At 36.6% G+C, this 13,810-nt stretch overlaps 1 protein-coding gene across 1 annotated transcript in view; it reads left to right on the forward strand.

The window, feature by feature from the left end:
* Positions 1 to 13,810, forward strand: part of ITPKB (inositol-trisphosphate 3-kinase B) — a 72,067-nt gene that overhangs the window by 55,870 nt on the left and 2,387 nt on the right. Inside the window, exons 3-7 of the mRNA XM_034427942.2 lie at positions 2,105 to 2,204; positions 5,154 to 5,367; positions 8,591 to 8,795; positions 10,553 to 10,654; positions 13,447 to 13,518. Coding sequence (XP_034283833.2) covers positions 2,105 to 2,204; positions 5,154 to 5,367; positions 8,591 to 8,795; positions 10,553 to 10,654; positions 13,447 to 13,518 — 693 coding nt within the window. The remainder of the gene's footprint in view (positions 1 to 2,104; positions 2,205 to 5,153; positions 5,368 to 8,590; positions 8,796 to 10,552; positions 10,655 to 13,446; positions 13,519 to 13,810) is intronic.

The following is a 13,810-nucleotide window of genomic DNA, read 5'->3' on the forward strand; positions in this document are numbered from 1 at the left end:
CACGCCTGACTGCCGTGACAGCTAGTGAGGAGAATGGAAATATTAACCTCGACAAGGAGCATTTGGGAAGCTATTATGATACTATGTACTATTCTTGTTTCATTTAACACTGGCTTTGAAGTAGCTCAGATTTTTTTCTGTGATTTCTAACCACTGTGGAAAGAAAAATTTGGCTCTAGAACAGTGACTTCTCTCATGAACATTTTATGCTGGGACTGAATGACTTAATGTTTGCATTTTCATAGGAGGATCCCTCTTCTGGGCAAGTTGAGTCTTATTGATGTGGAAACCCAGATTCCCCCGAGAGGCTTTCCTTTTAAAAGAATTAAGCAAATATGAGTCAAAGCAAAGAAACACTTTAGTAAAGGGGAATCCAACAGTGCTTTCTGCCAACAAGGAACAAAAAAGCCAAAGTACAGCGCTCCTGGCATTCTTCTTGGAAACCCACATGTTGGCATAGGAAGATGCCTTTAGCAATGTTGACAGTAAATTGGCTAAAGCTACAAGTCTGGATAAACATGAACTTAATGAAGAAGGAAAAGAGGCCGCTGAAATTATTTCACTCCTCTTCTTGAGCATGTCATAGCTGCTCCTAAGTTTTTCATGGCCAGAAGGTGTGTTCACAATGTGTTATAGAAATTTAGGTAAACTTGCATAGATTGCATTTGATTTTGCAATGATGGAAAAACAGTGAACGGCGGGCCTGCAAAGAATGATAAAGTTCCAATATAAGAGAATAATTATTCAAAATTTTGTACAGTGCACATATTGTATTTTTGAATAAAACTACTGCCATATGGTTTATGGCTGAGCTTTTCCTTGGTCTTCTAGTACAAGTGAAATTATCATGTTCTTAACTATAAATACTTTTAAATTTTAAAAGCATTTCATATGTGCCACAGGATAGTTCTGTCCACTGTATCAGATTTCAGATGTGATTGTTTTAAGCATAATCGCCAATTTCACATTTTATTCCTTTTACATGTCTTAGATTATTCTGCCCTCTGTTCGACATTTCACGTGGATTTTGACTATGATACTTGACTGCTTAGAGTTAAAATCCTTGTTGTTGTCCTGTTTAACCACTCCACCCATTGTTTTTTGTTTGCATATTTCTTCTTAGACAGTTTACTCTGCCTTCTGGTTTTGAGATAAGAAACACCTCAGCCTTAATTTAGCCACATGTTCCATTTGTGCAAATTGTGGGAAACTATTTTCCTTCAGGAAGGACTGAGGCTTTCCTCTGTTTTCTAAAAGGCGCTTTGCTGATGTAGCTCGCTAAAGTTTCTCCTTTTTTGGGAGAAAATTCTTCCTAAAAGATAATAACAAGACCAACTTATTCAAGGATTCCTCCACCCTGGAGATATTTTGGAAGAGAAAAAGGACAGTATAGTATCAAGGTACTTCTTGTGTAATTAATATACAACTCTTTCTGGTCTTAGCTAATATTGTGTCACTGCTTTCTGCTGCCATGGATATTTCCTAGTAGCAGAATGGTGTACATTGCTCTAGCTGGGTTTGGAAAAGAAGTGGGCAACTCTTGTTTTTCACTGCTCCTTTCATTCAGTGGGCTCCTAGCATATCTGCATAGGGGAGACGTAATAATAATGACGTAATCAAAGGTGGGACTGCATTTGGTTCAATGTTTGCTTAATGTGACATTTAAGTCCAAACTTAATAAATAAAGCAGATCTCTTTCTCGGAAAAACGGGTTTCTTAAATCTGAGCATAGCAAAAACAAAAGATCAGTTATGTGTGGGGAATGGAAAGAAAGAGTTTTAAAAAGTTTAGATACCTTCCTTTACTTACTTTTCAAATATATCTTTCTTTTTCCTCTATCAGGTATGTATACAACAAGTATAATGGTGGGAATTGCAAGCAAATCATGAAAGTGTGAACATCTGAACGAGTTTTATAAGAAGAAATACACAGTAGATTGGCTTATCTTGAATTGTTTAGTTGATGTTTTCTTCAGCATAGGTGTCTGGCTGAGCTTGTTCTGCCACCAATATCTCACTATTCATATTTAACCAGAGTTTTTAAACTGGATATTGCTATAAATACAATTTCTGTAGTCGCTTTAATTTATCTTCTTTTTTTCCAGAGCAAGTCGTGGCGGAAAATCAAGAACATGGTGCATTGGTCTCCCTTTGTTATGTCCTTTAAGAAGAAATATCCCTGGATCCAATTAGCAGGGCATGCAGGTATTACAGATCACATTGTGCTGTTTCCCTCTCAAAGGGAAACTTCATTTAGTGAAAGGAAAATGCTCAGATAGTCTCTTGGGGAATTTAAGATAATTAGCTAGTTTCAACATAAATTACTTCTGTAAATTGAATTATAAGTACTTGTGTTTTTTTCCTGCTGTTTTATCATAATAATGTCAGATTAAGTTTGTACTAGAATTGCTGATTTGTTTTAGACATAGTAGAGCAGGCACCTGAGGAAATCATTAATGCCCAAGAAATTCACTGTTCTGATTTTAAAAACTATTTTAATTAAATGATTACAATAAATGCAAAGCTACTATTGTAACAAGACACCGGCTTCTAGCATAATTTTAAATAATAATAATTTATTAAATTTATATGCTGCCCAACTCTCAGTTACTCTGGGATTTCTGAGTTTTTGGTTAAGGAGAATGACTCTACCTTATATAGACTCCTTAAACATTCCTTGAAAATAAAAATAATGTGGCTGCAATTTAGTGTTTGTCTGGAAATGTGTCACCTGCCATGAAAAATGACAAAAATAAATTGCGGGCTAGAAGGGATCATGAGACTCATCCTTGGGAAGTAATTTTGAAACAAAGCATGACAACCATTTTATAAGTATGCATAACTTCCTATGACAGCCACTTTGTGTGATCACCCATGATTTTCAGTTAAAATTCCAGTTGTGCTCAACAACTCCAAAATGTTGCTTAATTCTAAATTATATATAAAGTCTTGAAAATGTCATGCTACTTTAAATATTTGACCCAAGGACTAATATATTGTATCCTCCCCTTGTCCTGTCATGTTAACAGTTTGGGCACAAAGCAAGCCTATGTGTCTGCGGCAGACAACTGTCTGAATTTCTTATAAAACAAATCTTCTGTGTTTCTTAGAAAAAAAAAATATTCTAATACTCCATCAGAATGAACCATACAGTATAGGCCGGGGTGTCAAACTGGCAGCCTGTGGGCCAGATGCCTCACACACAGGCCATGCCCACCCCAGCTCTGCAAATGGGAAAAACGTCACAAAACATCATGTTACAGCAACATGACGCTGTGAGTTTGACACCCGTGGTATAAGCCCTTCCCCATAATGAGGATATCCTATAGAGAATTGTAAAGTTGTTTTTGTAAGCAAAGCAATATTGCTAGTTTCCTATGCAGTTTTTTAGATGTTAGACTTCTCTCTAATTTCCATCTGCTACTATGTGATAGGAGTCATTCTTCCCACAGAGTTCCTTAGTTATCTATCCAAACAGCTCTGAGTTATATTATTAAAGTAGGGGTGGAGCAGCTCTGGCCTGTGAGTCTGTAAGTTTTGCATATCCATTAATACCAAAGCTCTTGTGGAAGAGCTTTTCCCCTCCACAAAGTCCCATCTACAGAAACAAAATGAAGATGTCATAAGAAAAGATATACCGGTTTTTCCCTCCATGTCTAATGCACAATTCATTGCGAGAAAAGGAAATACAGACTAGATTGCTGTCCTCTGTGGGGGAGGGGTTCTGTACTGGTAACGCCTCAGAAGGCATTCTGGGAGGCTATTTGGCCCTTCAATCATAACATTAAAAAGAGTAAATATTCTCACTCCTGCACTAAAGGATAGGTAATGAGTATATGCTATTTTGCCTTCTAGCATTCCTGATACAATGAAGTTGTACCATCACTCAGGGAATACTGAATGATCTGCACATGAACAGGGGTATCTGTCCTAAATCAAGTAGGACTGTAGTGGATATAGATTTCTGCTCACCTTTCTCTCTTATTCACAGACAGAGGATTGATCAAAACAAAACAAAATGAAGAACCCAGAAATGCTTTAAAAAGTGTCATGGAGTAATTTATTGACATTCAACTAGCCCTTTTATCCTTTATACAAACTCCTTCGCAACTTTTAGATAACTTTTAGTACAAAAAGCTAGAAAAGAGCTGTGTTTTGAGCAAAACAATTGACCAGAAAGAAAGTCAGTTGTATAATAGTATTTGTGTATGTGAGATTAGCAACATTCTCCTCTATAGTCATTCAACTTGCATATGAGATGCATATATTTTATATGTCAATAACATGGACATGATGTAAATAAATAAGCCGATCATGTTGGGTTCAGCCTCATAATCATAAGAGAGTAACCTTAAGTCAGTTCCTCTTGTACATAAGAGAGTCTATTGAAAGAGCCTTGGTAGTACAGTGGTCTAAGGCACCCTGTTATTAAGCTGGTTATTAAGACCAGCTGCCTGCAATTACTGCAGGTTCGAATCTCACCAAGGCTCAAGGTTGACTCAGCCTTCCATCCTTTCTAAGGTAGGTAAATTGAAGACCCAGTTTGTGGGGGCAATAAGCTGACTTTGTATAAATATACAAAAGAATGAAGGCTATTGCTTAGCGCATTGTAAGCCGCCCTGAGTCTCCGGAGAAGGGCGGCATATAAATCAAATTAAAAAAAAGAAACACTTTAATTAGTTAGGATGTGAGGCTTTTTCAGTGTCATTTTCTATCTCCCACATTAGCTGGGGGGAAAAAACCATTTGAACAAAATATTATATTTGGCCTTTTTATGCTGCTTTGTCTGAAGTAGAATATATTATTGCCATTCATTTAATATCATAATAGAAAGTGTCTATGTGTACAGTGTCAGAGAACAAAAGAGTAATCTTGTTTGCATTTTCATTTCACCCTGCAACCAGCATCTATAAAATTTCAGGGTATATAGCCTTGATTAAATACAATAGAAAAAGCAAAGAATTGTAGCCGATCCCAACTTGTTGCTGCCCAGATGCTGTTGAATTTTATAGGAACCGAAATCCTGCATACCTGAAGGGTACCAGGCAGGATAGCTGAGGCATTCCATAAAAGGGTGAAATATTCTTTGTGGCAATTTTTAAACATGCTTTCATTTGCATTTTAAAAACAACTTTGTTTTGGTCTGTCTTTCAGGTAGCTTCAAAGCTGCTGCAAATGGAAGGATATTAAAGAAGCATTGTGAGTCTGAACAGCGTTGTTTGGACCGTTTGATGAATGATGTCCTTAAGCCTTATGTTCCTGCCTATCATGGAGATATTGTGAAGGATGGGGAGAGGTATAATCAGATGGAAGATCTCCTAGCTGATTTTGATTCTCCTTGTGTCATGGACTGCAAGATGGGAGTCAGGTTAGCTTTTCTTTATAGATAAAAATATAGAGTAATCTGCTTGTTACAACAATATTTGAAAACTAATGTGAGGCAAACATAGACTTTATTATCTGTATGTGAGGCCAGCAAAATAATTTAGCCTTGCCCTGCCCTAACCCTGCTGAGGGCTTGTTAAAGCAACAGTGAAAAACCTACTGATTGGTTTGCTCTAGTGCAAATCTGAAGTTCAGTTTCAAATCAGATGTTCTTGCACAGGGATGTCAAAATTACGTCATCACAGCGGCGTCATGTGACGTATCAGGACTCCCCCCCCTTTGCTAAACTCGGCATGGCCAATGTGTGACGTATCCAGCCTGTGGGCCGGGAGTTTGACAGCCCTGTTCTTGTATGATCACTATAGGATTTTTATCTCTGTTTGAAATCTGGCAGAGATTATTACCTTGGAAGAAGCAGATGATTTCATTAAGTTTAAGCATGAACAGACCAGTGAAACCTGATTGTAGGCAAAAGTTTGTTCTCTCCACTGAATAACAGAAAGAACAATCCAAAAGAAACTTCCCTAATCTAATGCCATTCTGATTTGCTATTAACTCCCATTACCCTGGACCTGTAAAGTAGATGGTCATGTTGATTGATATGAGTGGTGATGTCTAACATAACTTGATGAATAGTCTGCAATTCTTATCTAAATAATTTAAAACATGGGAATTTGAAAGAAAGATGAATTTTAACTTATTTGGGCCAGTAGCGTATCTAGGACTTTTATTTTTATCTCACCTTTATTTTTATAAATAACTCAAGACAGTAAACATACCTCATACTCTTTCCTCCTCCAATTTTCCCCACAACAACCCTGTGTTGTGGTTTGGTTTTAGAGAGGGTGACTGGCCCAAGTCATCAAGCTGCCTTTCATTCTTAAAGTGGAACTGGTATCATGGTTTCCAGGTTTCTTGAAGAAAAAGTCCTTCATAAACTACTTTTTAATAGCATTTTTGGTATTGAATTATGCTCTCTAGCCACTCCATACCTATGATAGATAAGGAAATTTACTGCCCTATGTTATCATAAATTTACTCTTTGTGAAAAAGGCTGTTTGCTGCTTGAATTAGAATTTTTTTGCACTTAAGGAAAGCAAGAATCAAATTAACTGCATGAACAAATGGAAAAGCATTCAAAGCTGTGGGCTGACCAACACACTTCTCCAAAAATGAATATCCTCATCAGATAGATAATAGAGGATTACTACAGTTTACTTGATCTAGAAACAACTATAAATTTGCTGTTCTTCTATAACTGTGCTTGACAGTGTGTTTAGCATAGCTCTTCAATTATATATAGAACCTTGGCTGCTCTATTGAAAATAAAATATACAGAAAATACTCTATTTAATAATATGTATTAAAGATCTGTGACTCCGTTTATATATTTCAAGCAAGTTGATGTCTCCCAGATTTGTTGGGACCTCAGATCCAAAAATTTCCAGATATCATGGCTAATGGCAAAAGTAACTTCAGATACAGAGTTCTAAGAGTCACTAGGTTCTTAACTAGGTTGGTAAAAAACAGTATATATTGGATAAATTCGGAAAAACTACAGCATATGAAATCGTTTGATATTTCTGATTAGCAGAATGCAATTCTAGAATGTATTTCTGGTCTACTGAATACTTCAGTATAGGGCAATCCTTGGTGCCAATATTCAGAAACCAGAGTGCTGAGAAGGATCAGTTCAATATTTTAATTTTTATTTTATCTCAAACCATAAGGTTGCACAATTAAGTTAATTTTCAATAGACAAACTAAATGTGTTTCCTCACACATATATGGGCATCATTTCCATATAGGTGTCATTAATAATTAATTCAGATGATTTTCAAAGAAATCAGTGAATAGAGATATATTGACATTTATTAAGCATTACCTTGAAGACCAGATTTAGAATATGGCTGCACAGAAGCTGCTGAGACACATGCTCTGCTTGTGGCTTTAGAAGCTATAAAGAAGATAGTGGATTGTGGGATCACTTAATATAATCTGGTAGAGTTCTAGTTATCATGGCAAAATTTAAGAAAGGAAAAAGCAACCTGTCTGACCCTTTAGATAGTAGTGTATGACCCTTCAATTCTCAGTAGCTCGGTCAGCAGGGCTGACTAATGGCAAGGGATTATGGGAGCAGTAAAACCCCTATATGCCCATAACTTAAGATGCTATCATTCTGAGATCAATAAATATGTCAATGAACATTTTGCACATATTGTATGCTCTTCTCAGTTTGATGTTCCCACGTAAATATAGAGCCTTTCATGTTTGAGATACAAAACAGAAATGCTCAGAAATTAGAAGCTTTCCTGTCTAGGAGTGTATTGCAAATGTGGAGTTGAATTAAAGTAAAATTAAATCTATTGGATCTGTAAACCAGAATCAGAAATATTTAAGGTTACAGGACACTGAAAAAATGCATATCTTTTGTTGAATAAGTACTCGGCAGTGATATTTCAAGAAGTATAGCTGTTGATGTTGGAGGACAGAGCACTCTAGTGGGCAAATAGAGAAACTTAACCGAAAAAACCCATTTTTGTTCAATCTACTGTATTCCATACCTAGGTTCATTGTACTACAAATAGCATTCTCTCATGTCTACTTGCCAGTAAATGATGGAAGCACTTTCAATATGGAAAACATTCCAAAATATACAATTTAATACCTTAAGGAAACCATTCACATCTATTATGGAGCTTTCAGAACAACTAGTGACTCAGACCATTTCTGGCTACTTACTGTATGTATCATTGATAAACAAAACAGTTGTTTTTACAAGCACTCTTCATACCATGTACTTTGGAAACTAAAGTGTCTTCAACTTTTCAGAGTAGGCTATACAGGAAGGACTATACCCTTGGAGGATAATTCTGTCCGATTAGAGAGTGTTTCCAATATTTAAATCTGATTGACTCCAATATGTTCACTTGAATCGCTCAAAAAAATTGCCATTGTTGTACTGATTATAGATGATGTTGACTTTCATAATACTGCAATAAATGAAGATGCTGTAGAATATGGATGAGTAATTTGTATTCCTCCATGAGGCCCAACAATTAAAGTTATGTTTCAATGATTGCATCTTGCCTGTCTTATTCTAGAGAAGATAGGGAGGAACCTGTGCACCTGCCCAAACATCAGTGATACAGTAGTAATAAATCGGTTTCCAAATATGATAATGTGAACATATACTGGCTTTGCAGAACTTATGTGGAAGAGGAATTATCAAAGGCCAGAAAGAAGCCAAGTTTGCGGAAAGACATGTATCAGAAGATGATCGAAGTAGATCCTGAGGCTCCGACTGAGGAAGAGAACTCTCAACATGCAGTGACCAAGCCTCGATACATGCAGTGGAGAGAAACTATAAGTTCTACAGCAACGTTAGGGTTCCGGATTGAAGGAATAAAGGTAGCCTTTCAGATTTGTCTGTTGCATCAGTGCATGGGAAATGAATCTGTGATTAACTTGTCATGTAATGTAAAATGTCAAATATGGTTTAACCATTCCATATGTAATATATCTTTGCAGGGTACATGTTATTGAGACAGGTTTTTTTGGGGACAGATGTGATTTTCCATCATTAACTTGGTATGGCAGGATCATGGAATTCTTTGTGGCATTAACTCTTTCCCTTATCCTTTTTGTGTTGAATCATTGGACACATACAGGTGACAGATGTAAAACTTCTTGCCTTGCCCTGTTATATTATGTATAGTCATAAAGGATCATGTAGTAGTAGCTTTTAACCTACTTATTCAACCAAGAGAGTGGTCTTATGAATGGTGAATATAGCAACATGTGAATTCTTCCTAAGAAATTCTGACTAGCACAATCCAGTATGATTCTTCGGAGGCTTAGATTTGCTATAGCCTCATCCCTGTCATGAAGCCATTTTGTCTGGCTACAAAAAAGGAATGGAGTGATTCATGGAAGTCATGGGGAACAATGGGAAAGTATTAGGGAACAGACTATTGGACTAGATGAGCCAGAGTCTAATTCAGCAGGGCACTGCTTATGTTCATATCAGTGGAGTCTCTCATACCTTACTCTTCCTTGTCTACCGGAGCAAAAGTAAAAGCTCAGATGTAAATGGTTTACTGGATGTTGCAGACATTACAACATGTCCCCAGTTGTTTGGATATCTGGATAAGTACAAAACGGGTATTGGAGTGACATTAACACATCGAAACTTTTGGCTGTGTCTATAGTGGTTTCAGATACCAGTTCTTAATAAAGCTAAGCTGCTAGGAAAGAAAAATTAAATTCTTATAGAAACTACAATAAAAAGGTTTTTTATTCTACCTATTGTTTTTAATGTTTTTTTTTAATGCTATCTGAAAAATTATTGAAGCCCAAAGCATGCAAGTGTTCCATTTTCAGGAAGGTGAAAGCAAGAGTAAAAATAAGATGCTGTACGCGTTTTGAATAGAGGAACTATGGTGCCAAATGAGAGATACTTTGATATTCCAATCCAGATCTAAACTACACCAGTGGGTTATATTTGCTTGCTTATATTAGCTCCAACTTCAGACATCTCTGCTCATTAAACTAAAGCTTAAGAGGAAGGTTATATAATAAATTCCATGGGTTGGAACGAATATTGGGTAGTAAATTTAGGAATAACATTACTGGGTTTAGTGAAATAATGGCCTTCAACTTCCAATTGTTGCACTGAATGCAATCTCCTTACATTAAGACAGAAAGTTGGGGTAAACATATAGATTCTTTCCAGTCTTATAATTTCCATGATGCCAAAATGCATTGTGTTGAAGCGCTACATATCTAGCATTGTTCAATATGATATTTGCTCATGAAATGAATTTTTCTCACCTCCTTTGCAATCATATCCAAAATAATTTGCATTAAACCTCGAAAAAAGTTTCAAATGGAAGAAAAATGCCTCCGACGGCAGCAGCTGGACGCAACTGATTTCACCGAAAGCTTTAAACATAGAAATGACTTCTCTAGTGTCCCCAGAACAACAACAAAAGTAGTCTTCCCCTACCCCATGTGACTGTTTATTAAGCTCTGATTACCGTCTCAAATTTTTGCTCTAAGTTTTGTCATAGGGTATACTGCATTTTGTTTAGTGAACAGCAAGTGGTAGTAATAGAAAAGGATTCTTCTGAGTAATAGCCATGTTTTTGTCATTGTTTTTTTAAAAGAAAGAAGATGGCACCGTGAACAGGGATTTCAAGAAGACTCGGATAAAGGAACAAGTCATGGACGCCTTCAGAGAATTTACAAAAGGAAACCATAACATTCTGGTGAGTCACTTCAGCTATTTCCTTTGACGTTCCTTACTTTGAATTAATTTAACATCCAAAACCACATGCCAAAATGAAAAGGGGAGATGTGTAATGAAATGGGCAATACTTTCACTCAAGGATCAGCAGGCCACAACTGCTCCCAAATCCATTTTTATGCTCCTTTGTATTCTTCTCCCACCCCAATATCGTGCTGCCAAAATTCAGCAGCAGTAAAATGTCAGGATTTGGGTGGGAATCTTTTTACTAATGAACCCCTAAAATAAGTGACACATCTCTGGGCTTAACACCCACTTTAGGTAAAAACAATACAAACACTGCAGCCAAAATATTGTTTTTTGAAATAGTTGATGGTGTCATAGCAATATGCTTTTGCAGGGCTCCAAAATAAAAATAAGTGTTGCCACTGAGCAAAATAAAGTTGTTTAACTCTTGCTTTAGCTAAACTAAACCCTAAATAGATTGGTTCAAATTATGACATCTTGCTCAAAAGCTTTTCAAGCTCTTCCTGCTATAAACAAAATTTTAAATGTTCCTTAGAAGAAATTGATTTTGAAAGGAAGCATATAAAAACTGGACTATATAATCAAAATTGTGTTATCTCTTTAGTTTATTGAACATATTAATGTTAAGCCCAGTCAGATTTAGTGGAATCCTTTTCTCCTTCTTTTCTTTTATTAAACTACTATCCTGATGAGAAGAAATAAACTCTGTTTATTTTCTAGAGCCAATGTACCATTCTAATCCTCAGAGTCAATACAGTTTACAAACTCCTTTCCAGTAAAAGGATTAAAAAATAATATATTAAAATAGCAAACAAATTAAGACAAACAATAAATTACCATTGCAATAAACTTTGCACAAAGTAATAAACAAATTTCACACACATATAACTGTAGGGAGCTTCCTTCTACACAAAATCAAAGGGCTTTGAAATAGCCAGACTTTAAGACCTTTTCAGAATGTTAACAGGAAAGGGACTAGTTTAATCTTACGGTGGTGGGTGGCTGAGTGGGTGGACAGACAGTTTTCACAAAGAAGACTCCTCAGAATCCCTGTGAATGATGTTCTCTTAAAAAAGGACTTAACATATGGATGGAAATGGAAATGGGAGCAGGATATCCAGGTCCCAAACCATATAGGTCGTTATAGAAAAGTAACTAGCAACTGGCACAGTTCCTGAAATAGTGGTGTTACATAAGAATACCTTGTCATAGCTATCATTACTCAAGCCACTGCATTCTGAAGCAGCCAATACAGGGCATATTGCAATATTCCAAAAAGTGTTAATTAAGGAATGAGACTCTTTTCAGGCAAAGTTGTACCTGATGCACAAGATATAATTTATGCAAAGACCCCAATTAGCCACAATGTCACCTGCTCCTTGATAAAGAACTGGGAGTGCAGGAGGAGCCCTAGATTTTGAATCAGTTCTGTCTAGGATAGTGCAATCTGTCCAGAACTAGCTATCCATCTTGCTGGGATTAAGCCTAAGCCTCTTCTCTTCCATCCATATCTTGATAGCTTCCAGCCATCAAGAGAGAACATTAGCCATGTCTCTTGTTTGGCCCAGGATCAAGATATACAACTGAGTTCTATCTGTATACTGAAGATTCTTCACCATGACTGCCAGATGACTTCTCCCAATAGCTTCATATATGGAGATGTTAAAAAGAAGTGAGAAAACCAAGCTTTGCAAGACACCATAATAAGAGCTCTCCTCCATTACTCAAAAAGGAAGAGAACAACTTGGAAAACAGCTGCGCCAAATCTAACCCATATAGGCAATCAAGGAGGACACCATGAGGTCAAGCAAGACCAAGAGAGGCACAGTATCATTGTCCAATTTCACTACAAGTATGTAGTGAATGTACTTACATCTGCAAGTATGATCAAAGTGGCTTCAGTGCTATATTCAAGCCCATGTTCTGACTGAAATGAGTCTAGAAAATCTATTTCTAAAACATAAATCTATTTCTTCTAGGCATTTTTACTGTGGAAGTTACTTAACATTGCTGAATTCAGCAGTAATGTTATGAGGATGGGCCACCACTACTTTGAAACCAGTGACAGCATCTCCTTTCTCAAGGATGCAGTAACCATCACTCTGGCCCTAACCCTGCTTCCTGCTTTTACCAGTCAGGAAAGGCAAGATCTGGTGACAGAGTATAAGTGGCAGAGCTGACCTCACAGAATGTGGTGACCACAACAAAGTACAAATGCTATCTACTCTCATTCCAAGACAAAAAACAGATCTCATTTGTGGCTCAACTGGATTGAGGCCAGGATGGTTTGATACAAGGCCATGGTGGCCATGAATTTCTGGGCCACCTTTGAAAGTTAACCTAGAAGGAAAACCTAAAGTCACCCAGCATCATAAACCTGAGTAATTGAGAAATGAGGTTGAGCAGTGCTGGAAGGGATACTGGCTATGTTCAATGTGAAATCATTTTTATGCAAATAAATTTGTTTGCAATCTTGTCTTGTAGGAAGGTGTGAACAAAATTAAAGTTGAACAATTCCATAATCCAAATATCTTATGTTAAAGGTGGACAGTCTGTGCTTCAGAGCCAACTACGGGACTCAAAAGATTATGAGAAAAAGAGGAGATATTCCCTCCTCTACTCTCACCTTTTATTCATTTTCATAAGTCATTTGGTATCTGGGCTGAGATATGGAACTTATTTGATTCAGGAATAATGCCTTTGTGTGTGTATGTGTTCTTGCGCGCGCACACATGTGCATGCAGATACAGTATGTATGACTTATCATTTTTTTTCTTGCAATTTCAGAACAGTTATCTTAACCGGTTAAAGGGGATACGTGATACTTTGGAAACATCACCATTCTTCATGACCCATGAGGTAAAATCATTCATTTCCCTTTTTGTCTTTTAAAAAACTAGAGCTAGGTCAAATCATATCACCTAAACACACAAATGGAAATCATTTCATGAAAATTCAAAAGAATGCATATACATCACAACCCTGTGCATTGAGAACACCAGGAAACAATTTTTACTGCCTCACATGTTGAAATATTGTTACTTTTAAAAATTCAGAACCTAAAATTTCAGTTTTTAATTTTTTAATACCAATATCCTGTTGAGATATATATTTTTTAAGTTGTAATCTTATCTTCAGAAGAATTTGGAAC

The sequence above is a fragment of the Pantherophis guttatus genome, chromosome 1, assembly GCF_059756535.1.
Source record: "Pantherophis guttatus breed Tessera chromosome 1, ASM5975653v1, whole genome shotgun sequence".
Classification (NCBI taxonomy): Eukaryota; Metazoa; Chordata; class Lepidosauria; order Squamata; family Colubridae; genus Pantherophis; species Pantherophis guttatus.